We start from the raw sequence: 27,369 nt of genomic DNA on the forward strand, positions 1-27,369 counted from the left end.
CGCGGGGCGCCGGGTCCCGTCCCTTCCCTCTCCGCTGAGCTGGCTGCCTCCTCTCCTCCCCGGCCGATCCTCCCTTCTCCCCTTGTCTTTCATCTCCTCCCCTTTCTCCTCCTTTTTTTCCGCTTTCTCCCTACCCTCCCTACTTGTTTGCTCTTCCCACCGTCCGGCCCCCTCCGGAACTCCCCTCCTCTTTTCTTCCCTTTTCCTTCCTATGTCCTGAGCTCGTTGGGATGGCGAAGTATTAGTTGGGCCTGGGGGCTGCTCTGTCTGCAGGCTTGGCTATCCCTCCAAGCATGCACAACCTGCCCAAAGGACATGGATCTGTGCAGACAGCAAGTGGGATGCTCCCCTTTCCATGCACAGAAAGCTTATTTGTGAACAAGTGAGAGAACTTGTCATGGGACAGGGACAGCATCCTCCACTTTCCTGGAAGTGTCTGAAATTTTGCAGGCTTTGATGCCCATTCCCCATGCCCACTGATCTGCTGGAGCAGGACTGTTGTTTCCAGGAGATTCCAGTTAACAGCCAACCCCCATTTCAGGGGCTTTGCTGGTGGCAGCCTGGGGATGAGGAATAGCCTTCAACAGGTATGGGTGGGGATGGATGCTAGAGGCTGTTTGCACACCTGTGCTGCGACATCACAACTTGTGCTCTGGTGATGCAGCAGTTTGAGGTGCGTCACTCCAAGAGTACCATGTTTATTTTGCCAAATAGTGCAACGTTCTAGGCAATAAGGAACCATTCAACCTAACTCCTTTGTGAAGATACTCCAAAGGCGCTGACTAAATGTGATTCTGGGCTCCTATACATAGCTATCACCACCTGTAGCTGTTTGGTAGCTCTGTTCCAGGCCATATAGCGATAACTCTGGTGGAAAGGGATGTTTCCTTGCCTCAGCCTGTGTGCAGTCTAATAGTCCATCCTGAACCTCAGTGAGGATGGCATTCAGAGTGAATGAGGCTTTGGTGATACCAAGTCTCGTAAAGACCTGAAAACAACAAGGAAAGTGTTTGCTAAAAGTTGCTGGTCACCACCTTGACTGGTATCAAAGGGCAGGAGTTCACTGAACTGTTTTTGCTGGAAAGGTCTGTCCAGAATTTGTCCCAAAGAAGGCAGAAAGTGAGGGCTGCAGTTCTGCATCACTTGGAGGAGCTGTTTTGGTACATTTGACACTGTTTTCCAGCTGCTTTCTGTGTGAGGAAGGCTTGAGTTGTACTGAGGAGATGTAAACTGAAGAGTTTTGGGTCTCTTAATGGAGAGACTGAAACGGCACTGGTGGGCAAGGGGGCAGCTGAACTGCTAAATCATTGTGCTGTGGCTGAAGATGGAGCATGATTACCACTTCCTTAATTATCCTAATCCAGTACTTTCATTCTGTGATGGCTTCTGTATGGCATAAGTTGTGCAACTCTGTTAGGGAAGCTGGTACCTGGCAGCGCCCCCCTGCCATTCCCCCCTGTCTCTTTTGATGATTATCATTTGAAAGCCCACAAATCTCCAGAAACAGGGACTTAATTCTTCTATCAACAGCCATGATGGATCGTATCTGGTTTTAGTATTCATCTTGTGTGAATTGCGGATGATACAAACATATTGGCAGTCCTACTTGCATGGATAGAGCAATTAATAAGAATTTAGTTGCTCCACCCCTTTCCTAGGAATCCCTGAGGCAGAATAGTACGTCTGCATTTATGCTCACAGAAAAATCAGCGCATGCTTCATCTGATCCTTATGAGGCAGAACATTTTCTTTAATAGATGTGGAAGGAGGGATCTGTAGGTTTAAATCTACTCCTTTAACTCAGAAAAGGAAAATTCTATCAAAGAGAGAAACTAATTCAAAAGAAGTGGGCAAATTCACAAAAAGCTGCACCAGCAGTTACTTATTTTGATGGTCCTAATGGAAGATCTAGCTGTGGACATCCCTGGAATGCTGACTAAAAGGTGAACTAGGGATGACTGGTTTTCTATATTCTTTACCAAAGCATTTGCTGTATGCCCTTGTTGCAAGAAAACTACTGGCTTGAATGGGCTTTCTAGCACTACTTTATATCGTTCTGCTTGTCGTGCCTCACCCCACATCATAAATTCCTTCAGTCTAAAATCTTTTAAGGGTGTATACAAAATACTGATGTAAAGATATCAACAAGGTATACCTAAGCTCTCCTATGGGTACCTGAACCTAGGTAGCCTAAAAGTGCACTGTGAGAATCAGCCTCAATCAATATCTGTCTTTGCAACCACGCATTATCAGTGGCGCTAAATTCTTCTAATTGCATCAAGAACCCTAATGAGCTGTGGGAATCAATCAGTGGGTGAGAAGACCTACTGTGTTGTGTTTGCCTGTGGTTCAACATAGACAGAAGTTAGAGGCCCACCTGGGCTTCTCCAGTCTTATGTGCTTGTGAGCTCACTGAAATGTGCTACCTCTGTTTTGCAGCTTGCAACCTCTGGATGTGTGTTGTGGTATTTCTGTATTGAGTAGAGCATTTAGTTGGGTTCTCCTCCTCTGAAACGCTTTTGTTAATATAGCAGGGAGAGAAGTGCTCCTTATTCTTAAAGAGGTGTTTCTTTTTAATTTCTGAAAGCGCTTTTAGAAGTGGTTCAAGTTAAATTCTTTTGTACTTGTCATGACATAAATAAACAAACTTAATGCTGACATTGTATGTCTTTTACCAAGAGTGAGCTTTTCTCAGCTGGAAGCAGGACCCATGAGCCTCTCTGTTGCCACTGATCTGCATTTCAGATGCATCTGTTGGGCAATACAGCACTTTACATACTTAATAAGCCTATTACCATTGTTTTTGGATGTACTTCTGGGCAAGACAGCACTAGTCAGGCTGGCAAATAGTGAGGAAACACAGACCATTGCCCCCACCATCTTCTCAGATTTGTGCTGACTTCTGGGATGCTTTGACTCAAGTTGGCCCCAACTCTGGGCTGCAGCTGGGTGATCTGTAAACTTCTTCTGACTGGATTGGAAGGGCCTGGGAAGGGACTGTAAATACTTCGGCAACTCGGATGAAAGGCTGCAACTGTATGGTTTGCATTATTTCACTGCTAAAGTCTTTCACTCCTTCAACCCATTATGCTGCATTATAAAACTTACTCTTCTGCTTTTATAAAATGTTTTCTTCAGTCTGTCCGTGCTGCTGACCTGATAGGGTCACAATCTGTGCACCAGAGATCTCAGAGGCCTCAGGAGTGTGCAGTGCAATTCCTGCAGGGCTGCGTCAGCCTGTGCACCTTCCCAGCTCTGCTGGACATGTGCTGACACAGGCGAGCTGGGCCTCTGCCCCGCAGGATACTGCTTCCTCAGCTCTGGCAATAGTGATACAGCCCAGTTTCCTGTCAGGACAGGCCTGCTGGGAGGAGGAAAGTGCCTGCTCAGCACTCTGGAGCAGCTGACGCAGGTCAGGGCTCCTTTTTTCATGGAGCCTGGAGCCCTCCGCCCATGGAGCAGAGTTGGTGGGGGCTCATGCTTGAGGTGAGCTCTGCTGGGCAGGTTGCTCCTCCATGCACAGCCACAATCAGGGGAGGTAGCCACAGCCTCCTGCTTTCTATCATCCCATAGGTTTTCCAAACATGCCCATTCTCTGCCTACCGCACTTCATGCAGGATGCTCCCTGCCTGCCCAAACCTTCCAGTGAAGGCAGTTACAGCCAGGTCTTAAGAATCTAGCAGCAGGTAAGTCTATGGCCCAGAGAATCCTGATTGCAAATGAATGTTTAGTGATTAGAGATGGAGAACATCCAGACCTGTTCATATTGCCAAGTATGGAGGGAGCTTGGATCTGAATCCAGATTTTCCCATCCCTTTAATAGGCTAAATTAACTTTAGATTTTAACAGTCCAAAGCTGTGTAATAACTTGGTCTGGGATTAAAAATTCTACCCTGATACTTCTCCCTGGCTACGTTGTAGACTGGTGTTTGGAAAATACAGTTTTGGTTCGCAGTTGTTTGTCTGTATAGACAATACAGACACTGCAAAAGGACACCTTTAACTTTCCCCTTTTCTTTCAGATTTATGAATGCTGCTGATGTACCTGGGTAGGATCTGATAGTTTTGTAGGATGTTTCCTGGATAAATGAAATCCTATTCGGAGAACTGACGCTGCAACAAGTTACTCAAAGCCCCATCCAGCCAAGCATTCAGGGCCAGGCTGAACAGGGCTTTGACCAACCTGGTCTATTGGGAGATATCCCTGCCTATAGCAGGGGGGTTAGATGATCTTAAAGGTTCCTTCCAACCCAAACCATTCTATGATTCTATGGTTTTTCCATTTTATCTTTCTTTAAATGAGAGTACATTACTGAGTCCAGGAAACTTGCTTCTGCTACTACTTTTATGATTGATTGCATTTGGGTTTGCATAAGAAGAAAGGATATTTATTATGGGTTTTTCAGGTCTTGTTTTAAGTTTGGTCATAACAATTTGGAGGGCACTGCTAAACCTGCATAAATAAGATTTGTGGGTGTTTCACAAGTGCTAAGAGCTTCCATCATATGAGACAACCTCTGTATTTTCTACTTCTTTACAGGTAAGCAAGTTGCTGAAATCTGATTAAGTCTTATTGTGTCTTACTATGCATCATCATGCACAAAGGCATAATCTCGGCTTCATATAGCAGTAGATAGCAGTGTCATTAAGGCTCCCTAAAAAATCTATTGCAGTTCCATCTCTGTTCTCTAAATATATGAAAATGCAGATGTTAGCTGTCCTTATTTCTGGCAGTATGTGAGCACATGTCATGCTAAGATAGATTTCAGAGCCTTTTCAGTACATTAATATGTTTTGGCTATGCACTCTCATTAGGCACGTGTCCCAGCTAAAACATTCTTCCTGCTTTTCGCCAAGCTGCCCACTAGGAGCCTGCTCATCCCAGTCTGCCTAGCTTCAAGAGGTACAGACCCCAGGGCTGCATGGTGAGTGTTCTGCCCTGGTCCTGTACTGTAATGGCTCCTGCTTTGGTTCATCTGCCTCCACAGTAAGTGATGTGACTGAGTCTGGTGAAGTGTGACCTGGTATGTCGGTGATATCTGCTGCCTCGTGGGATTTGCTCTGTGCCTTCTGCACACCCTGTGCTAGCAACATTGGATCTTTAAGAGATGTCTTGTGACCTCTTTATCACATGGAAGGGGGTAAGAATGGCTCTCACAGTACAGAGCAGTGATCCACCCAGCTCAGTGCCCTCTTTCTGACTCTGGCTGTCAGCAAATGCTTGGAGAAGAGTAGTATGCACAAGACAGGCACACAGTACTGTGTTCCCAGGAGACCTTTCCAGCTTCAAATGATTTGCAGCACTTACTTTCTTGGCAAAGATGTTGTGTCAACATCAAGAAAGATAAGGTTTGCCAGTGTAGATTTGCCTCCCTGACCAGGGTGATGCTGGATGTGGCCTTGGTAGCAGTAAAGCACAATGCTTGTGGAGGGAAAGCTTTCTGAGATTAAATAGATCTTAGAAGCCCACATGGAGGCTCTCAAACAGCCAGTGCTCTCAACTGGTGCTACACAGCTTGCATGGAAAATCACACCAACAGAAGCAGTGAATTCATATCAGAACGTACAATGTACATGTCTAGCATTTGTCTGATTATATCTGGATTTATTATCCATTATCCAAACATTCCACATCCTCTGCAACAAATTTCCCAGATTATTAAATTCAGCCAGGATTAATCTTAAGAATAAAGGTCTCCACATCAGTTCTGCAGCCTGACAGCTCTGCTCAGGCCAGAAATACCACAATAAGTGCTCCTTTTGCCTGCTCCTGGCATTTCTGATCTGTCCTTACCCCACCACACATTGAGGATTGAAGTTGGAGTTGGTGTCCAGAAATGAATGACTATGGAATGATGGTTTTACATAAGGTGAATAATGAAGAGGTAGATGAGATATAAACCAAAATGGCTCAAGTATTGCTTCTAACTAATACATTTTTTTCCCTATGTTTTAGTTACTATTCTTCCTACCTAAAAACCTATGATACATTGAGAATCTGCCTCTTCCAAGATGTCTGGAAAACTGGCTGTGAAACTCTAACAAATGGAACCAAACTACTGCTGTGACTTTAGAAACTGCAATCTCAGCTTTGGAAAGACCTGAAGCTGACAGCTAGGGAAAAAAAAAAAAATGCATTATTCAAGGAAGGTCACAGCTCTAGTGAACATGGCCTGTGAGGAAATGCTGCAGAGTTGGATTTCTCAGTGGAGACTGGGAGGTATAATAAATCTTCAGGTATTTTGGGGCTCTTGCAATAAGAGGGAGTAAACAACCCTTCACATCCACTGACAGTAAAATGAGAAAATATGGATCTAAATTGCAGGAAGGAAGATTAGATAGCAGAAAATATTTTCTAACCACAAGTTTAGTTAAGGGCTGGAATAGGGAGCTTAGGGGCCCTTCTTATGGGAGATTTTAGATGTAGACTACGCAAACATGTGTCAGAAATAGTTTAAGGGTGGCCAAGCAGCTCTTCAGAAGGATGTTGAACTAAATGAGATCCAGAGAGCTTTATTAGCCTCTTGTTCGATACCATCTCACATTCTCTCTATGTTTTCTCCCTTATAATACTAAATCCTTGAACATGCAATAGAAAAGGCACTTCAGCTCTTCACATCCCAAGGAATAACAAGGTACCTTTCCCCATTCAGACACAGATAGCACCTTGCTCCTTATCTCCATTTTCTACCATCCCCTCCTAGACTCTCCTGTGTTTCTGCTTTTATTAGATTTGGATGTATTTCTGTTTTGCATTTTTTAAAACATTCCAGCCTGGAAGCAAAGTACCCACACACGTACCCACAGCATGGTTTGTTGTCAGAAAAGCAGGGAATCCTTCTCTAACCTCAGGAATGTCCCTGGAAGATGTGCTTGCCTTTTGCTCTCTCATCAGGAATGGTCTTGCTACACTTTGGCAGCTGCTAACTTCAAAACAAATTCTCTGTACTTTAAATCAGAAGAAAAACCATACTGTCTCTTAAAGAAATCTCTCAGTAAAGATCTTTACCAGGGATAGTTCAAGCCATAAGCTCCATACAAATTTGCATGCTATCTGTGGTTGAGTAGTGGCCAAATTTGGGCTTCTGAGCTTTAGGAGGTGTTACAGATGAGGCACGTGGTTATGTTTTCCATTGAGCAGTGAAATACTGAAGGAATCCCATCCAGTTACTCAGCAGGCCCATGAAGTGCTGAAAAAAATTACCTTGCTTGTGTTTCTACAGTAATTGCTCTGAAGAATTTTTGGCACAGCTTTGAATAAACAAAACAATTGACTTTTATGCCTGTCAAATACTGGATGTTTTAAGGTATAGCCTTTTGCTTGTTGTAGATGCAGATGTACAGTATCTGCCTTTAAGATAAAAATAAAATGCTGTAGTAAGGCATCTCCTTCACATAGCTATTAGTTGCTGAATATCATGTGTTCTTCACATTCTTTCCCTTAAATGTAAAAATAAGGAGGAAAATAATGTCTTTATCTTTCCTTTCTCAAAGTACATAAATTTAGGTGCTATTTGTTAAATGATTCTTTGCAGAGAACATGAGAGAAGGCACATTTTGCATACTGAACATACCGTTTGCTGGAATAAACCCCTTAACCAAACATATTTTTCTTAGCAGTGTTTTGGCCACTTGGATAAGATATAGGGTTGCCACGTCGCAAAACTAGTTTGCATTTCTTCAGTCTCAAAAATAATCTTTCATAAACTTCAAATTTGGAGCACATATTAAAAATAAAAAAGAACCCAATCCCTTTTTCTTGCTTTCTTCTCCTCATATGACAAAACAACAAAAGATCCTCATATACCTTCTGCAGCATAGAGAGGACAACTGCCTCAGCAGTGGGCTGTAGAAAGTTACCCAAATACTGACGCTGCCTGGGGGAAGAGGGGAGGTCTTGTTTGAGCCAACACAGCGATTGTAATGTGATGTAGCAACAGCCAACTCTCTTTTGGCTGTGTCCTCCTGGTTTGCTGGCTCCATGGCTACATGAAACAATGTCTGTGCAGGGCAGCAGGGACGTGGGCAGAATCAAAAGCAAGCATCTGCAAAATTCCTCTGTGCAAATACAAAAGGGGGCTTTCCTCTGCGCTCTCTAAATGATGGAAAACCTGTATGAATGATTCTCTACTATTTGGTTAAGACACTTCTGAACTCTACATTACTCCCTGGAAGTATGACAGTTGATTTTTTTTCCCACCTATGGAGAGATTAGAAGTTTCTTGTGTTGTTTTTAAGTCAGATTTTGGCAAAGCTCTCTGGTTTTCAAACAGATGACTAATATTTGCTCAGTCAGAAAAGAAAACAACTCCTGTTGGAGAGGCCATGCATAGAATATTTTTGTTCTGATAGTTACAGTCTGTCAAAGTTATTAATAGTAGGAGTGGAGGGTTGTGATGGAAATTGCTGAAGGAAGGTACCATAAGCAACGGCTGAGTGCAGTGACAAGCAATATGTCAATCTGAACTTAAAATGTGAAATTATTAAAAGGTCAGGTATGAAACTTTGGGAAAATGCCAGCAAATGTGACACAGCAGTGCTGAGAGCAATAGAAGAGCTGATACACTTGAGCTCATGCACATAGGCTAGTAGTTATCCATAGCCTTACATCTCTGTTGACTGGTAGTTTTCGCAGCAGGATAAAGGCATTTGCTGACATTTTGAGAGTTTGGGGACAGAAGAGTGCCATTTGCTGATTTGCCACCATAGTGATTTACAACATACTTGCTAAAATGGTCCATGACTGTACTTCATAATCTTTTTATTTTGTGGATCTGACAGGAGAAAATAGTGTCAGAGGGTGAAACTTATAATGCCTATATACATGCATCATCTTTTGGTTAAAATACTTCAGGCTCTCCATATTAATATTTCCATGGTTTGGATAAGGATTGCTTGGTAAATATAGCCAATACCTCTCTGTGGCATTCTATGAGTTTGTGGGATTACATTTCAAAAGTGTGTGTGTGTGCCTGCGTGGCCACGCAGACACAACCAGAGAGGGGCAGGATTCGGCTCTTTCATTGGGATTCACAACACACATCATGCTGATCTTAAACACAAAGTCGTGTCTGAACCTGCAGAACTTCTAGTATTAAAGAGGGAAGGTAAGTGAAAGCACCTGAATTCTGCCTGGTTGACTCATGAAATTTGTTAGTAGCTTTCTGAATGTCTGCCACAATTCTATGGTCTGATTTATTTATATTTTGAAGAGACTCCTCTCTGACTGTTGGTGCAAAAGCAGTTAATTTTTTTAACTGAAAAGTTACTGCAGTGTAAAATGACCAATACATAATATGGGCCGTGGCACAAAAAAGTGGTTTTCAAAAAGGAATATGTTTGAACATCACTCTAAAGAAAAAGATTGTAGGGGAAAAAGGGAAGCATGATACTATCTTTTAAAAGTCACAGCATACAATGTGGGCTACAAAATGTTCCATAATTGTTTGTGACCTATCCCCAGGATAAGGAAATATTATCATTAAGAAGAAGTAATTTGAGTGAAGCCAGAGATCATAACATTCCTCTTAGCAGTTGCAAATGTGTACCACCAAAACACAGGTTTCCAATAATGCACAGAGACATTTTCTGTTTTTTTGAACAGTTAGCATGTAAAAACTATACTTTCCTTCTCCAACACTGAACTTAGGAAAGTAAATAAAACTAGAACATACTTAAAGCACTGACTCACAGAAAATGTTATATATAAAGGGCATATGTTATATTAGTCATTGTAATTAAAATAATACACACATCTGTTTTACGATGAAATGTGAGCAATGTGCCACTAATTACTTACATCTGTAGTTCTTTCTAGATAGGATATTTCCTTTTTTAAATGCTGCACATTCTATGGATTAATAAAACGTGCAAAAGCACATTTAAAATTTAAATTTAAAAATGATAATTTCCTGAGCCATACTATGATTTCTGTTTTATCAGCATGTGTTCAGGGAATTTCTGTCTTTCCAGGAGTTCTGTATGTTTTCTCACTGCAGCAACCAGACAGATGTTCAACAGCCATGTTGGTTCTTCTTCCCCCTGTTCCCAAAGAAGTTTTTCTGGAGGCCTGTCTTGAGGCAATTGTGTCCCTTCTGCTCTGTTCTGCACTTTTTGGGAGCTTCCTAATTGCCTGAAAGGTACCCTTAAATCTTCTCTAGTTGTTTCAATCACTCCTTGTGCAATGAATGTTCTGTCTTGTTCAGACTTTAAGATCTTCAGTAAGATTTTCTTTCTTCACCCAGGCTTAGAAAATCACCTTGTTTCCAGCTAAACATCCATACATCTAATTCATATAGTTCTTTACTGGAGTCTTGCCTTTGATTTATTTTGTTACCACTGTAGTGTGAACAACATTCCCAGCATTTATTGATTTGCAAATCACCAACAAAATCAATAAGCATCCTGCAGTTGGCAGCCAAGTCCCAGTCTGTAGCCATACTGCCTATACTTCTGTAGGAGTAACAGTGTTGGTGTTGCCATCATTGAACTTCCAGGCCTTGCTTGAAAGCTCGTTGAGAACTGTGACTCTCACATTGTTTTGTGCTCTGGGTATGGCTGTGGCTCATGTGCTGTCACGTACTGATGTTTTGGGCTTGCTGATCCATGTGCAAGCTGTCTTGATTTCTTAACTTAAGAGTGTTTTTTATATACGCTCATAGCTGCTGTATCAGAGCAGTCTGCACTCTTTAAGATTTAGTCAAGTCTGGGTGACTTCCTTTGCTTGGCAGATTCCAGATGTTTTGCCAGATGTTATATCTGGGTCTTTTCTTAGTCTGCCTCTGACTATATGTGTATGCATGTCTTATATGCCGATGAAGAAATCTTCTCTTATCAGGGACCTTCCTCTCTTCTTCTGAAAAATAATCCAACTGTCAAGTCTTAGAGCAATTGCAAACACTTTTGCCTTTTATCCATTTTATTTTCTTGCCTTAAAAACATCTTGCCTGTATGTTCTGTCGTATGATGTGAGTTTCTGCAATCCATTTCCATTGTGAGAGTCTTGGCTATCTTAATTGAAGACTGTTAAAAACCTTGATTTTGTATCCAACTTTTATCAGAAATAAATTGACTTTCTGCCCAGTATCCTTCTGAGAGGAAAAATTGTTTTTAGCTGTGGAGACTGTGCAGGACTTCTCAGAGGTTTGTTTTCACTGGAAGAGAGTTTACTCATGCTTTTCTGAATTCGTGCAGAATAGTTTTCTGGTTCAGTTCTCCCCCGGTACTGTATGCTGTCCTGAGATAATGCCAAGCCTGGCAGACTGACAGACTGTAAATATGATGTTCAAACTTGTCGGTATTACTCTGCACAAACCTCTGTCAAGCTGAACATTTCCTTCTGTACATCTCCTACCATCACAGCCCCACATATGCTGGAACAGTACTTTTTCCCTGGGGCATTTACCTTTCCACCTATCTTCTCTATGCCCTGGAGTGGCATTGGTGAAAAGAAAAGTTAAGAGATCTTAATGCACCCTGCAGGCCAGGGCTGTGCATTCGTCCAGCTGCTTGTGGAGCATTAATGGACACTACTCAGACCAAAAACGGACAGAGAGAATTTGTCCTGACAGTTTTTAAAGCTTTGCCCCTGCTGACACCTTTGAGAGTTAATGAAATAGTTTTCGGATACAGAGTTCTGCTAATACTTGTGAGTGTGAGTACATAAGGAGTATTGCATGCTCCAGTGGGAAGTTTACTCAGGCACAATTCCCACTGAGGTGAGCTGGGCTTTTTCCAGAACAGTCCTTGACTATTAACTAATAGATCCCTTAGTAGTAATAACTACTGAGTTTGGGGATGTAGTTAAATATAGGAACATTTTAAATTAAAAAATACATAGGCTCTGCTCTCCTTCTGTCCGCATTACTCTTTCCTGCAGTAATTCCATGAAGTCTCCCAGTTTTTGTTGGTGTAGCTGAGTGCCTCCTATTACCACTTGACAATCATTCCTTCTATTACCACTTGAAACAACACATGAAAAAAGCCAGTTATTTCAAATACAAATTTATGGCTTTAAACTAGTGCACAGCATGCCACCCAATGGCTTCTGGAGTATGTTCATCATAAAACAAAATTAAGAAAAGTTTTTATTTTCCCTAAACAAGGACACAGGCAGAGTGGTTACAAAGCCTGGCTTTTTCCAGGAGTGTATGTTCCTCTGTTGCGCTAGCAATGGCTATTTTCAAAGTAGGTAGAGAATGAGATCATGCAGGTTTGGGGATTACCGTGGTCACCTCAGCTGCAAATGAGTACCAGTTGTTCCAACTGGGGAGTCAGAAGGCAGCTGCCTGCAGTAAAAAACTCTGTTTTCTTAAATGTGGCTTACCACAGAATTGGCATACATTGGCTATGGCAGCCTGATAGGGTGAACTGAATAGGCTCTTTTCCTGCCATGTGTTCTGTGTTCTTCAAGTGTAAGCAAATTTGTCTTGGGTGCAGCAGAACTACTGTAGTCCGGTTCTGAACAGATTTGTGTTGTGTGCTTAAATGGCTTTTTAGCTAAATAAGCTATAGTTAGGTGTCAAGTAATCTATAAAGAGTTATCTAGAGAACACCCCAGTCTTGGAAAAATCTTCAAACAGGTTTTTGTGTCTTCTTAGGCACCAGGATCCACTCTGGAGAGAAGAATGGGCATTTTCCAGCTTCCTGACTTTATGAAAGTGACTGGAACGGAGCTGTCTTGGTGGCCTCTGCCCTTTTGTCACATTCTGACATAGGCTGACCTAGTCAGAAGTTGGTGGGAGGAGGCTGCTGTGAATGGAGCTCCAAAATTCTCTGAAAGGGAAGATTCCAGAAATCCCATCACTTCATAGTGGGTTCTTGCTTTCAAATGTATTGTTTGTAAAGATGTGCTGAGGGAATGTGCCCTGAGTTCAGCAGCTCCAGCGACCAGGTGTGAAGCTTTGCACCCATGCCACAGCCAGGCTGCAGCCTACAAGGTGCAGAGATGAATCCACCTCAGAGCCAACTCTACACTTTCAGTTTGGAGAAAGTCAATGTGACTCTGCTGTGAGAAACTAATCAACATTGCTTTAACACTGAATCTGATTCTTCTCATATGCTTTATAATTCCCACATGACTCAGGTGCTTTGATTTGCTTTTGATTTCCCCAGCATGCAAAAGATTGATTTTTACCCTCAGTATGAAGTGATGTTGACTTCTTTAATGCCTCGAAATCTTATCAATTGGAAGAGTCCAGAATGCCTAAAAAACATAACTCCTTTTGACGTTCTCCTTCAGAATGAAATAGAAGACATTCTCAGCTGGCAGGTCACCATCAGCTGCTGGTTAGATACTAGGATTTTTCTAGGGAAATAGCATCTTTGAGAACTGTTAGGGGAGTTAAGTCCATGTATACTATGAAACTGTGTAGTGTAAAAGATCTGCAAACAAATACACAAATATTTCTCTATCTGACAGTTCTTACCCAAATCAGAGAAAGCATCCTTTTCTCCAGAGTCCTTTAGCATGTGCTTAACTCATGGAAAAAGAGATTTTAAGGAGAATTTCTGTAGAGCTCTGTGCACCTCCTATCAGCTGCTTCCATGTGGGAATCAGGCCATTTATGTATAGTTCCTGACTCTGGGGCAATTAAAATCTCAGCCATAATGTTATATTATCACAGAATTTGGTGTGCCTAATGACATATTAAATCTTCCTAAATTATAGCTAAATTACAAAAAGGACTAATTTACCAAAACCAGTTAATAAATGTTTAGAAAAAGAAACTAATTGAATTATCCCTTGTTTGTCAGAGACAGATAATCTCCTTGTGAGAAATCTCATTTTTTCTGAAGCATGATTAATTGGCCTGACGAGTCAGAGATTATGACAAATTACGCAGGAGGAGATAATAAATAAGTCAGTAGGAAAGCTTGGGAGCGGGGAGCTAGCAGCTGTTACTTGGTCTGATTCTGATTCTGATTCTGCTTCTGGATTCACCCTGAGCTGTGGATGCTTTTTTTGGTCCCTCTGAGGACAAGTCTCTCTTAGCTCCTTCCAGTTTCAGATCAATGGCATTCCCAAGGAAGGTGCCTGAAAAGCCACATGCCGCTAGGCCCATGACTGGTTCTTACTTCATGAATAATCAAGGCCACAAGATGAGGTTTTTTATTTTTCCTTAGTCAGGGTGGGAAGACATCTATGGCTTACACAGATGGTGCAGTCATATCTTCATCTTGTTCCCACTAAACTCAACAGAAGAATTAAAACCACTTGTAGCCATGACAAGTTCTGAATTGTGCTAAACCCTTCAGCAAAATGTGCCTTAGGGACTGCTGGTGGCTATACCACATGAATTCTCCTTGAAGAGAAGGCTTCGACATCTGCTCTGGGACTGCCCAGTTTTAGTGGATGTTGCTGGGATGCTGCTCGGTTCAAGCTCCAGCACTGAGCAGAGATGAGCCAAGGTGGGACACTCACTGTGCAACAAGTTGCAGGTTCTCAGCCTGGCGTGAGCTGGTCTGTCCGGGCACAGACATTTTGGACACCAAGTCCAAAAGGACTTCTGCCCTTGGTACAACAGACACTTCTTGGGCTTGATGTGTGTCACTGGGAAGTGACTGCCTCTCCAGTAGCAAGCTGGTGTGAGCCTGCCATTACGAAGCCTGTGTTTGCAACTCTGAAAATTCAAATGTCTGCAAGCAGGCACAAAATAGCCCTGACAATTTAGAAGTTTTGTGTTTGGTTGTTTTTTTTAATTATTATTACTACTATTAATTACTAATATTACTATTGATTTCCTGGTTTCTGAGCCTGTATGTTGTAGCAGAGATCAGAGCTTCTAGCTATTCTCTATAAGCCCAAGAGCACGATATATTTTAACTTAGAGGGGGGTTTGCCACAACCATGCACTTTGAAGACCCGATATCTCAAGTAAAGTATTAGCTAGTATAAAACTTCAAATTAAATAATGTCTATTGGCAGCAATCTGCTTTCGCTGTTGGTTCTGAATTGGTTACAACACTGCCTTGAAGTGATTGCTTGTTCATGTATTATATCTGTTCTTCTGCAGTCACTTTCTGTACTTCTCAACGCCAGTCAGGTCTCTTTTGTATTTAGTTCTCCTTTCTGTCATTGGTTTGTTATCAAAAGCAATTCCCCTGGCGTTCTCGGGCCAAGTCCCTTGACTGTTCTGCCAACCTGCAACTACCCCCAGGACAAAAAGCCACCAGTACTGTCCCATATAAAGGCCTGAGTAGAGACAGCAAGCCCCCAGAGGCACAGAGCTGCTGGAGGATGAGGATAGATTCATCAACCAGCCTGCCCAGCACTGACAACTGCTTTGCTCATCCTGTGAATATGCAGCAGCCTTTGCTTCTGAGTAGCTGTTTTCTGCTTTATATTCCTTTCAAAGTGGCACCTCTTTTGAAGGAGTCCCCACAGGTATCCATTCATTCCTTTGAGCCACTCTAATGACGTTAAATATGAAACTGCTTAAAATGTACAGGGGTTTCTCCCAGAGGGGGCGAATTGTCTGTATTTTATCGTCACTGGAACAACTCAGCTAGTTTTAATCACAGCAGAATATCTTTGCATCTGGTCCCAGTCCAGTGAGTCTTCCCTTGGTGCTGTGGAGTAATTGAAGAATATGATTAAAGGTAATTATTTTAATTGTTCATTGACTTAGAAAGATTTCTGATAGCAAGAAGTGGAATCTGATCTGTAAAGTGAACGGCTTTATGGATTTCCTGCATGATGATAGAGTGCTGCCAGCAGCGGTGTAAGGAATGCAGATGAAACATCGTTGGCCTCCTGCAAGCACTGCATGACTTGTAAGAGGGAAGATATTTTTATAACTAAATGCAGAAGACATGACCTGCACACTGTGCCACAGTTTGCCTGTGAAGCATTTGGGCTTGTTTTTATTACGCACAGCATTCAACCCCAGAGCGATAACACTGACTTTGCTCTTAGTGCTTGATACAGCTGTGAATGAAAGCATAGGGATATTCGATGGCTTAAAGCCTGAAATATGAGAATCAAGACCAATAATATTCAATAAGGTGAAATACTTAACACCTAACCATTCCAAAAGCAGTATTTTTCTTGGAGGCAGCAGTAAAGAAGAATGATGGTCTCATAATAATAATTAGGTCTCCCACGTTGGACTTGGAAAATGTCTGTATTCTCTGCTCTGCTGAGGCTGCATTGGCCTTTGGCACAGCACTTTGGCACCTCCATGTCTCATTTCCCCTCTCTATAAATTGTGAACATGCCTTCTTAGGAGTATGGGAATTGCTTTCACACCGTGGGAGTAGAGACCATGGAAATTCATGAATGTAGTAACAGTGAGGGTAAATGTTTCTGTTTTTTTAGTAGATATATTTTCTATGGAATCCACTACTTCTGATTATGGAAAGTAAGTACATCTGAAGATATCAAACTCAACAGCATCTCTTTTGGCTTAGTGATGCTAAACAGAAGCATGCTAGAGGCCAGTAGTATATTCTAGGAAAGTAGAGGCATGTTTTTGCTGGGCTTAGACTTTGTGCAAGTGTTTGTTACTAGCCACTGTGGCAAAGAGGTTTCTGGAGAAGGTGAACTTTTATTCTGAACTAGGAAATTTCTTCTCAGAAAGAGCAGTGATACATTGGCACAGGCTGCCCAGGGAGGTGGAGGAGTCACACACCGTCCCTAGAGGTGTTCAGGAAACATGGAGATGTGGCACTGAGGCACATGGTTAGTGGGCATGGTGTCAGCGGTTGGATTAGATGATCTTACAGGTCCTTTCCTATCTTAATGATTCTGTGGTTCTATGATTCAGCATTAGCAGGCACTTGGTATTCCATACCTGGTCTGTGTCATCATACAGTGCTACACCTCTTTGCCCTTTCTTTGATTCACATTCCATTTATATTTCTCTTTGTAGGTGAGCATAAACATCTTTTTATTAAGCAGATTTGGTAGGTGTCCTTTGTTTGTGTTTTCCTGTTTGAGAATAGCTAGTGGAAGTATTTGTAATAATCTTATTTTGTATTTATTTAAGTGTGGTTGTAAAATACAAACAAAAAAATACTTGACTAAAATGTTCTGATTCTTCACTTATAGCCATGAGAGTGAGACACCAAAGAAGATTCAGATTTCAATTGTTTTGATTGTTAGGAAATTTGCTGTCCTTTCGGTTTGGAAAGAGTTGAATCTGGCTCTTCTCTTACATCACGCGGAGCAGATTTTTGTATTTTCCAGTCCAGTGCCTTTGGCTGATCATGATTATTATTCTCCAGGCCTTTCCCCCCTACTGCTTGTAAGTTATCCTTCTTTGTTTGTTTGTTTGTTTTCATTGTTATTTCCTGTCAAGTAATGAAATGATGCAAAAGAAATGTTTGTTTACACAAATAAGGGAAGGTAATACCTTCCCTCCCTGACCACATGCTCTCTTCTTTTCCAAGTCTTAATTAAAATGGTACTAAAGGAAGCAAATCAATTAACCGATACCTACCTTACAAGATGCTTTATTCACTTACACATGTACACGCACATAATTACTAGCAAGTATCACATTTAGTTTATCCATTAGCAAATGCTACTAATGAACTGCACTGGAACTGAAGTGGGTAACAGACACCTACAGAACCCAGGGAAATTATTTCAATATATCACTTTTCTCTGAAATAAAACTTACATTTTCTTGTTCAAAACATGCAAAAAAATTAGAATCCAAGTAATAGGGTTTCCTTTGTACATTTGGAAACGTTACCTGACTTGCTATGGTCAGAACAAAAATACATCCAAATCGTTTCAGTTTCAAGTAGTATTTAGTAGAATATCTTCCTCATAGAAACATAATTTTGACATTTCTGCTCTGACAGTTTTGACTCTAAGCCCCTGACTCAGGCTATCAGCTTTGCCTATAACACATAGGGCTGTTTGTGGCTGTTCACAGTCTGGAAGTTAATTACTGGGTTGGGAGGCACCTGGTACCCATGAGTTTTTCAATAAGATATGGATTTTCCAAGCTGGAGTGGAGTCTAACAGTTGCCCTTCTTTCTTCTTGTCATTTATAAGAAGGCTGTAACCAGAACCAAGTAACGTAGAGCTGATTGAAACAAATTGAACAGAATATACAAGAACAAGAACAAGAATGAAGGGAGTGGGAGACTGAAACTATTCATGAATTCAGATTGAATTTGGTCCATTGTTTTATACTGAAAAAATGAAGATGGGTGGATTTTGGAAGTGGTAGATTGGCTTGTTTGTAGAAAGTTGAAATGGAACGTTTCATTTCAGATGTCTAGAAAGTTTTTATTTTGGCTATACAACAGTATCTTAATTTCAATTTTCTAAAAGCAAAACAGGAAAAACATTTGTAATTGACCACAATTCATTTAAAATAGCCGTAATTAACACTGTCATCTAAAGTTAAACAAGCGATATTGATCCTAAACTTAAAAAATATAACTTTATTGTGAAATGTTTTCAAATTAACACAAATCATTTTTCCCATCTTATATTAACCTCAAATGAATGAGTTTTAAGATAATTCAACCTCATTTGAAATATGAGCACAACTATGAATTCTGCAGCTGAAATGTATTGCTAGCTTTTCATTTACCCTGAATTTAATTGATTTTAGAAATCAATCATACTCTTGTCACAGACTAAATAGAATCTGTTAATGAGCAGAGCTCATCTTGTTTATTTTCCTCCTACATTTCCTTCTTGTACATGCTGTTGGGGATTACAGGCTTTGTGGTGCAGGTGATGGAAGTTAGCATGCACTGCAAGCTCTTCCTGTAATCAATCAATCAATTGGTCTTTCAATTAAAGAACAAAGAAAGGAATTACTGCTAGTGAGATTCCTGTTCGTGGGCAAGAGATATCCATTGATTCTCAGACTGGGTAACTGTCAACAGGAAAAGGATTATTGCTTATTTGAACACTGCTGTTCTGGTGTGTTGGTGTCATCTCTGAAAAAAAGAAAAGATAGCATTACAGGTTAGTAGTAACTTTCTGATGTTGGTTTATCTAAAAATAATCCATAGCATCATTATAAAAACTGAGGTGGGTGCTATACAGAGAAAAATTACAGGATTTCTACAGAATTATTATTATTGGGGTTGTAATTGCATTCATGAAGTCCTTCCCACTTGTTCTTTTCTTTCCCAGATACGTTTTTGTCTCTTTGGAGGTACCTGTTTTCTCTCAGTGAGCTAACAGAATGAATGAGGGATCCTGACTGTGATGTGACTTCTAGATGCTCCCTCTGCTGCTAGGTAGGGGCATGCAATGCACTTTAGGGCAGCATCCTGATGAGAGAATTGCACTGTATCATTGCCCTTCGGGCTGCTTCCACAGACCCCTTATCATCATCATCAGTGGGGAACAGCTCACGTATCCTACTGCTGCAGCACCAAGAGCTCACTGCTCCAGTGGCTGCTCATGTGGAGCAGCTGCACTGCAGCACAGTCGAGCCATAATGTAGGTAGCCTGCACTATGCCTTACGTTTGGGAATCCCAGGTGTGCAGCTGGGATATAGGAGAATGAGGCAGCTGTATGGCTTGTTGCAGCCCACATAGGGTAGACCTGAACTGTCTGGGTGTCAGTAGGAACCAGGCAGATTGTCCCTAGCACCGTGTGCACACAGAAACACACCTGTTCTGGCTTGATCCCATGTTTGACCTGCAAAGAAAAACAAGTGAAATATTAATAGCAGCTTTCAGTGCATTCTTCAAAAGAAATGCACAAAACATCAGTATGTCTGCAGCTAGTGAAATGCAGGAACTTTTCCTCCTATCTCTTTCTTTCATTGCTCTTAATGTTTTATTCAGCTTTACTCCATCTAGTGTCAGTACTTGGAAGTAAGATCTCATCGTGCCTTGCAGCCCTCAGCTGTAAGTGTTCTTAGATCTTGTGACTCGGTGGGGAATGGCATTCAGTCCCCTTCCTTCAATACTACATAAGTATTTTCTGATGATTTTGCTAAAGAAATACCCGCAGGACATCAGGCAACCAGGGATGGATTTCTTGTAACGTGCCTCAAACTTTTTCCTCCTCTGAGAAAACTTTTATCACATCGTTCTTTTTGTAGGTTGTGCTGAAATTATCTGTTAATGTGAAATTTGCTGTGCCAACTATTTGTGTCAGTAAGAAACAGCTAAGAGCTGATCTGCAATCTTCTAGCTTGAACTGGGCATAAAGTCCACGGGAGAGCATACAGAGCCCACAGGTTCCTGGACCTTGTCCATTTTGCTTTCACCAGGCTACTCTGCAGACAAAGTAATTCCAAGTAGAGAGCCTGCTCTGCTGTGGTCTGGGGTATTACAATTAAATACCAGCTCTCTTCAGAGGGAGACTTGAAAACACCATCAGGGACCTGATGTCTGCAGTGCTTATGAACTTGTCAAAATTTCTTCACACGCACATAAAAAGACAGAAAATTAAGCATATAAATTAAGTCACACAAATTTCTGCCTGTCTGCAGTCATTAAAATAATAGTAATGACTCCACTTTTATTCTGGCCACGGCAGCTGCAGAATGAGGCCAGTGCAAAGTGATCCGAGCTAACTGGAGTGAACCAGCAGTGGGTTAGGTTTAGGGATGCTCACCTGATCCCATTCCCTGCCTGTTTTTGTGGAGAGATGGCAGGGAGCTGCTGGGACAGGCACTGTCTTCCAGTCCTGTTCTGAAGAGATTGGCAGCCTAGTCCTAAATAACTTGAATTCTCTGCATTTGGGAGGAGCAGAGAAGAACTGCTCGGGAGGCTGATGCTCTTTGAGCTGCCCTGTGTACTTGGTAAGTTGCTTACAGAGAATGGCTTTCTTGCTGATACTCTCAGGCTTCTTTCCCACAATTGGCACTGCCAGCTGGCACACAAAAGGTGGTCCAGCCTTCCCAAGCACGCTGGCTTTAGAATTCCATTGCTTCCTTTGTGCTGGCCATCCTTGAGCAGCCTGTTCTCACTAAAAGTGGTTGTTGCTATGCCATGCAGATTTGCAGTAGGTCTGATTCCCTGAGCAGAGCACACATGTTTTGGGAGGGAATGGGGAGCAGGGCAGGACTTCTTTGAGATGGGACCATCCTTTGGGAACAGCTCACACTTGTACCGTGCTCTGCTCCAGAGAGCAGTGGAAGCTCACTCCCAGCTCACAAGGACTCGAAAGGCAGTACTGTTAACTAAAGGATAGTTGCTCCTGGCTCCACCACCTCTTCTGTACCAGTAAATCAAACTAGGGAGTGGGTCAAGTGTTGTGATTTAATGCACTGAAAATACCCTAGTTAGTTTTCAGCTAGTGGTTTTCTGTCTTTTTCTATTTACAAGTCCATACTAGCTTTCTGTTGAAGTATAGGCATCTGTGAATGATATTTAAGCCAAATTTAAACACGTGAAAAGTCTTAAGGCCCTATAAACCCCTCAGAAATTGCCTACAGACCCCCCAGGCACTTGCAGCCTGCAAGGCAGAAGTCAGAGTTTCGTTTTGTGACACTTGCTCTTTTTTTCAGCTCTCAGATACCAGGCTGCAAAACTGTGATATCCAGTGAGGCCCCATACAAAATGCACATGAAGTATAGAGGTGAGTGCATGCAGTGATAGAAGACAGACTTAGCCAGGGTGCTGGGTAGGTGCTCTCTGGGAGCAGGAGCCCTCTGCCCTGCAGCAGCCGGGGCAGGAGTTACCCCAGGTGGGTGTTGGTAGCAGTACAGAGGGTGGTCTTCCACCTGTGAACTTGTATCTAGGTTTGCATCAGCTCGAGGGAAAGGCAGAATTCTTTAGTGCTGGAGTCAGGGCAGCAGCGGGTTTGCCAGCAAAGACCACGATGGCTGTGGAAGGAATTGCCTCTGACAGGTGTCTGAATATTACCAGGAAAGCATTCTCCTGACTCAGCAGGTTTGGGACCAGCTCTTACAATCAAATGATTTAGAGCTATTCAGGACTAGCCTCAAACAGTTGTGCAGAGGAGGAGGAAGGAATAAGGATTCCTGTCTGTTTGGCAGCTGTAGAAAGGTCAACTGCAAATGCAGCCCCCAGATCTGATGAGAGCACAGGCATCTTGGGGCAGATGCTCTCCTGGAGAATGTGGAAAGTGGCCAGGAAGAGGAAAAAATAGCCAGAAGTGTGGCTCTGCCCATCAGGCTAATAGCTGGCATCAGTGAAGTATCCTGGAATGGGATTTAATGAACCTTAACAGTCTGGGCTATGCATTTATAATACTACTTCTGTGTGTATGCATCTGTATATTAAATATTCCCTGGTTTCATGAATAGTGCTAAAGTCATTGAGGGCCTGAAAGTGCCTACCAATTGCCTTAGCAACTGCTTTTTAAAGCCTGGTGTTCACAGCACAGTACAAAGCTCAGTGTCCTTGGTTTTGAAGTATGTAATTATAAAGATTAATTTCATTTTATTTAAAGGGTAGCCTGAGCAAAAGTAACTTGCCAAGGTTGTTCAGAAGAGCAACCTCCTGCTAGGCAAGATAGTTACAGAACCAGGTAGAAAAGCCAGTTTATTGCTCCATTTGTTGCCTTAACAGAGAATGGGTATTTAAAATTTGTTTCTGCAATTATGAATTTGCAGGAGGTTGAGACAGCCATTTTTACTAGGATTACTTGCCCTTCTTTTTAAAATATAGTTACACAAATACACATGAATTTGTTTAGACCACCTTTGCCTGTTTCTATATATGTTTACTTGCAATCGCATGCATGACTACAGTTTTGGGTAGCTTTTAAACATTTTTCATTAACCTCAGTTCCCAGAGTGCATTCTGAGAACACCTGTTTGGATTTTTTTTTCCAAAGAATTGATGGAATGAATGCAACCTTCAGTCTATCCTTAAAACTGAGCAAAGAATCAGACCTGCTCCAGTATATTGGCTGGGCTCATCTTGTGCAGGTTTGCACTGGTCCTTAGCAAAGTGTCAAAGCACTCCCACTGCCAGAGTGGACAGTAACTCTCCAAGTTGTCTTCTGCTCACATTCCTGCAGTAGTTGTTCTCTGCTGATATTTTTTCATGGTGACAGTGCAAAGGGAAACTCTGCCATCTAAGCAGACCACAAAGGATCGTTTTTGATTGATTTGGTAAAGTAGATGCCTTCTTTGCAAATCTCATTTGGGTTATGGAGGCTATGTCTTTGTTTTTCCTTATTTGTAAACCTTTAATGATTGATGAAAACCCCATTGACTTGATGACTGTGCTGTTTGGAGAATGCATTAGTTGGGAGAATTTGAGAAAGTCTTCTGGAGAAAGTATGAATGGTGAAAGAATAGCTCAAGGTATATATAGCTGAGGAACAGTAAGAGAAAGCTTTCTGATCTTTGACCCTAAAGGTGTCAGAGATTCTACTGAATGATTGATTTTTCTCCAGACCCAAGAAAAAACACTGACCGTCATAGTTTAAAAAGAGAGTAAAAGAGGCTTGTTTTAGGAAAACAAGGACAGATGCCGGTGCCTCAGTGATGCTAGGGAAGTTGGGTTTGCCTGGATGACTGGGAATTTAAAGAGAACAGAGATGCAAGTTACAGCTAATTCTTTTCCCTTTGATGCCTCAATTCTGTTACAAGATGCTCCGTGAATGTGCATGAGAAAGCTTCTTTGAAGTAGTGATAGCTTCTGTAGGGAGGAACAATAGCACTGAATGGCAGCATGGACACAGATGTCTGAACGAATCCTGAACGGGGCCATGGCTTGAATGAAACAGTAAGAAAGGACTAGCCTTATAACAGATGTCTCCAAGCTGAAAAGTGAAACACCTTACTTCTGGGAAGTATGTCCTCTTAACATCACATTAGTTCAAAGAAAACATCCACCTCCAAGGCTGACATATTTCCACAGGAGGAAATTGCTGCACTGAAAAGTAATTAAAATTCACAAAAATTGCTCTATCGTGGCTTAAGATAATAAAATAAACCAATAGCAGTCCCTGTTTCCTCCTGTCTTCATTTAAAAATTTTCTGCAGAGTTACTCTGATTAGTAACTATAAAATAGAACTCCTTTGCAGATGTATTTTTGGCATCTTGCTATTTCAAGAACTTTTTCCTGTGAATTTGCCTATAGTACAGCAGCAGTATGTGTTTGCATCTTAAGCAGATATGATTTCAATGGATAGTAGAGTGGCTGAGAGGCTGGACATGTATAGTGTTACGTGTGGATAACTGATCCAGGGGTTGAGCCATTGCAAAGCATTTCAGAGCCCAGAGTCCTGCACAGCACACATTCTGGATCTTAGTTCTTTTTCCCCATGCACCACCATTCCCCATGACACATTTAAATAAGGGCAAGGCCTCTTCTTTTTAAATGCATTTTTACTTAAAGATTTTGATTTGTGAGTTTTGGCCCTTGAAGGATTCCTCCTTGAGACTTTCTCGAGTACCCTAGCATTAAAATAAGGTCACCAGTTAAGTTTTTGAGCTCAGACTTCAACTAATAGTATCAGTGGTATGACTTATGTCTACTTGATTGCTTCCTGCAGTTCATGGTATTATAGACCAGTCTGGACTACTTAGATCAAAAGAAAACTAAGAACTGCTCTCCACTCGAAAATAAGGTGTTTTTCTTTCTTTGTGACTCTAAACCTGATGAGAAGCTCTGAAACTTAGATCAGCTCTTGTTAATGTTCGTTATTTCTGCCTGTCTGTGCAGCTGAATACAAGCCCAAAGGTAATAAAACAGGAAAAAGATTCTTAACCTAAATGTATAGGCTGAGACAGTTTCTATAACCTATGGAGCTTCTGCAAGAAACTGCAGCTCAACATTCAAACTTGTACTTCATTGTCCAAAACACGTCTTTGCAGTGCCATCTATCTCTGATGTTTATGTTTTCCAAATGGATGATTACCCCTCCTGTTTAATCCATAGCAATATTTTTAGAGTTGAACAACATAGAGAATGGAGGCTTTCAAGATGCAATGATTGTTTCCCCTTGGTTTTAGAGGGAGGTTAGATGTAAGCAATGAGCCGTGACTTTGAAACCCTGTCTCAGCCTCAAAGGTTATCGTTTCAGGGGAGCTTTGAGAATTTGCTCAGCTGCAGGCCCTTTACAGATTGCCGGCAGCCTGGACAGTAACACGCTATTTGTACAAAACACTTCTTGCACTCTGCAATTGTAATTTGCCTCTGTTAAATGGGGATGTTCAGTGCAAGAGCCCATCCCTGCGGGCTCCTTTTATGCAGTGAAACTGGGTAGACTGAAACTAAATGTGGCTAAAATTAAACTTTGCCTCCCAGAGGAACACCTTTGAGCTGGAGATGCAACTGTGTCCTGCATTTCTGAGCTGTAGTGAGCCTTTATTGTGAGCGTAGAGAATACACAGTGCCATCATGTGCCACTCTATGTGATTTTGTTGCTGGAAAGGACATCTTTTGCCTGTTTCATGAGGGTGTAGGAAGAAAGGAGAACTGCTTTTCATGGAGCTGCTTCTAATTATAGTCTTTAAGTATCTTACTGCCTAGAAATTGCTTATTGACCTTACTATTATTTATGAAAATCTGACATGACCAGGAAGGTGCATCACTCATGCTTGGAGTGCACAGATTTTGTGTGGTCAGAATTAGGAAAGAGGGTTTTTCGTATCAACAGGCACGGTCTGCTACAACCCACTGGAAGAACTCCATCAGCTGAGAATAATGCAAGGATGATAGTATTTAGCTGAGTTGTTTTTCCCTTCAAAAAAGAGATCTAGTTTAGTTACAAGCCCTCTGCATTTTGTCTAAAGACAAATGCATACCACGCATTTCACAGGAAAAGTCCAGCAATAGAAAGAAATGGAAGAAATCAAGTGTAAACTCAAGAGAACATCTAGATGCATCTTTGGGTAGCAAAAGAAAATCACCAATCTGCTTGGTACTTTGTGTGTTCAGCTCTGAAGCTCCTCCCTCACATATCAGAATGACTTGTGCATTGCATTTAAAACCTGATCTTATGCTGAGTGATTTACATAGGACCCTGTAGAACCCACAGAGCTGCATGATGAGCTCTGATATACATTACTGCCAAGAATGTGTTGAGGCAACAGATTATTTTAGCTATTTCAGCAGGCTCAAACATGTGCCTGTTCCATTTTACTCCATGTCCTCTGTCTCTCCATCCTTCTCCTTGTCTCTGTATGCCTCTTTCTTTGTCTCCTGTCAGAATAAATCTGGCTGCCATACACTGTAGTTAACTCAAAATATTGCTAGCATTAAATGTGCCCAGACATTTTTATTAATACATTAAACTTGCATGAAATTTTAGGCATTATAATTTACTAAGCTTACACCAAGATGATATTTGAAACTGACATGAGCTATTAATTAAAAAAAGGACATTAAATAATTGTCAGTTGACATCTAAATTACTGTTTTGTTAGTTGACAGCAGCTTGCTTCAAGGCTCTTTCTCTTCTCAGGTGTTAGTAAATATTCAGTTGCGTTTAAGGGCATCCCATTATGAACTGATTGTTTAAGTTGTGTTATATGCCTGACTTAGTAAAGAGGTAAACACTGTTAGTTATTTCACAGTGAACTTCTGGTATCATATGGAGCTAGAAACACTTCTGTTGTAATGGTTTGGGAAAGCAGTGAAAGTGACACATGGGAATGCTATCTGACTTTAGTAAAAACATGACCTTACAGTGTTTTCTCTTAGGCTAGGTTCCAGGGCTCTAGAATGAAAGGGGATTCTCTGCATTCCTTTGACTGGTGTAAGTTTGATGACCATGATGACACTGCTTTGGATGACATCCACCTAAGTTTATGACAGTCACTGGGATGGCTTGAGGCACTTATGGGTACAATATGTGAAATTTGAAACAAAATTTCATTGAACATGAATTCAGCAAGTGTGGTGTCAGTTGAGTTAAGGTGGTGGGTTTTTGTTTTACTTTTCCCTGAGCAATCAGTGATCTGTAGATTCATAGAAAATTGTCTGCAGATGATATACCAGTTTTCCTCTCCAGTCCTAAAGGAGTGATACACTGATTATGACTTAGAATGCCTGTATGATTGATTAGAATAAACTTAGGAGGTAGCAATTTGTGGTAGAGGAGTTTTCTTTATCAAAAGGGTTTTCCAGAATGAGCCACTGGCCTAAAAATTAGAGTCCTCGGAGTCCTTGAAGCAAGTAATGAAAATTAGGTTAGATCTGATTATCATGTCTCCATTGACCTGAGTAAATGGGAGGTTATCCCTTTGACCTATAGGAGAAAATGAATCTAATAAAATGAGCATATAGCTTGGTTACTCCTGTGGAAATTCACAGAACTGATAATACTGTAGTGTTTACAATGTAAGTATTCAATGTAAATAATATTTGTGGACTGTTGACTAGATGATCTTGGAGGTCTCTTCCAACTTTGATGATTATGATATTTAAATGTGGCTTTCAAGAAAGTGATGGTTTCTGGTCCAGCGTCCTGAGGGGTTGCAGTGTTGTGAGGGGTTTTTTTTGCTTT

At 41.5% G+C, this 27,369-nt stretch overlaps 1 protein-coding gene across 2 annotated transcripts in view; it reads right to left on the reverse strand.

The window, feature by feature from the left end:
* Nucleotides 1–17,440: 17,440 nt before the first annotated feature.
* Nucleotides 17,441–27,369, reverse strand: part of TMEM273 (transmembrane protein 273) — a 19,646-nt gene continuing 9,717 nt past the window's right edge. For both annotated transcript variants that reach the window (XM_010714478.3, XM_010714479.3), the window contains 2 exons: nucleotides 19,596–19,622; nucleotides 17,441–18,909 (listed from right to left, as the gene is read on the reverse strand). In XM_010714478.3, the coding sequence (XP_010712780.1) occupies nucleotides 18,833–18,909; nucleotides 19,596–19,622 (104 nt within the window). In that variant the 3' untranslated portion in view covers nucleotides 17,441–18,832. The remainder of the gene's footprint in view (nucleotides 18,910–19,595; nucleotides 19,623–27,369) is intronic.

This window comes from Meleagris gallopavo, chromosome 8 (assembly GCF_000146605.3).
Source record: "Meleagris gallopavo isolate NT-WF06-2002-E0010 breed Aviagen turkey brand Nicholas breeding stock chromosome 8, Turkey_5.1, whole genome shotgun sequence".
Classification (NCBI taxonomy): Eukaryota; Metazoa; Chordata; class Aves; order Galliformes; family Phasianidae; genus Meleagris; species Meleagris gallopavo.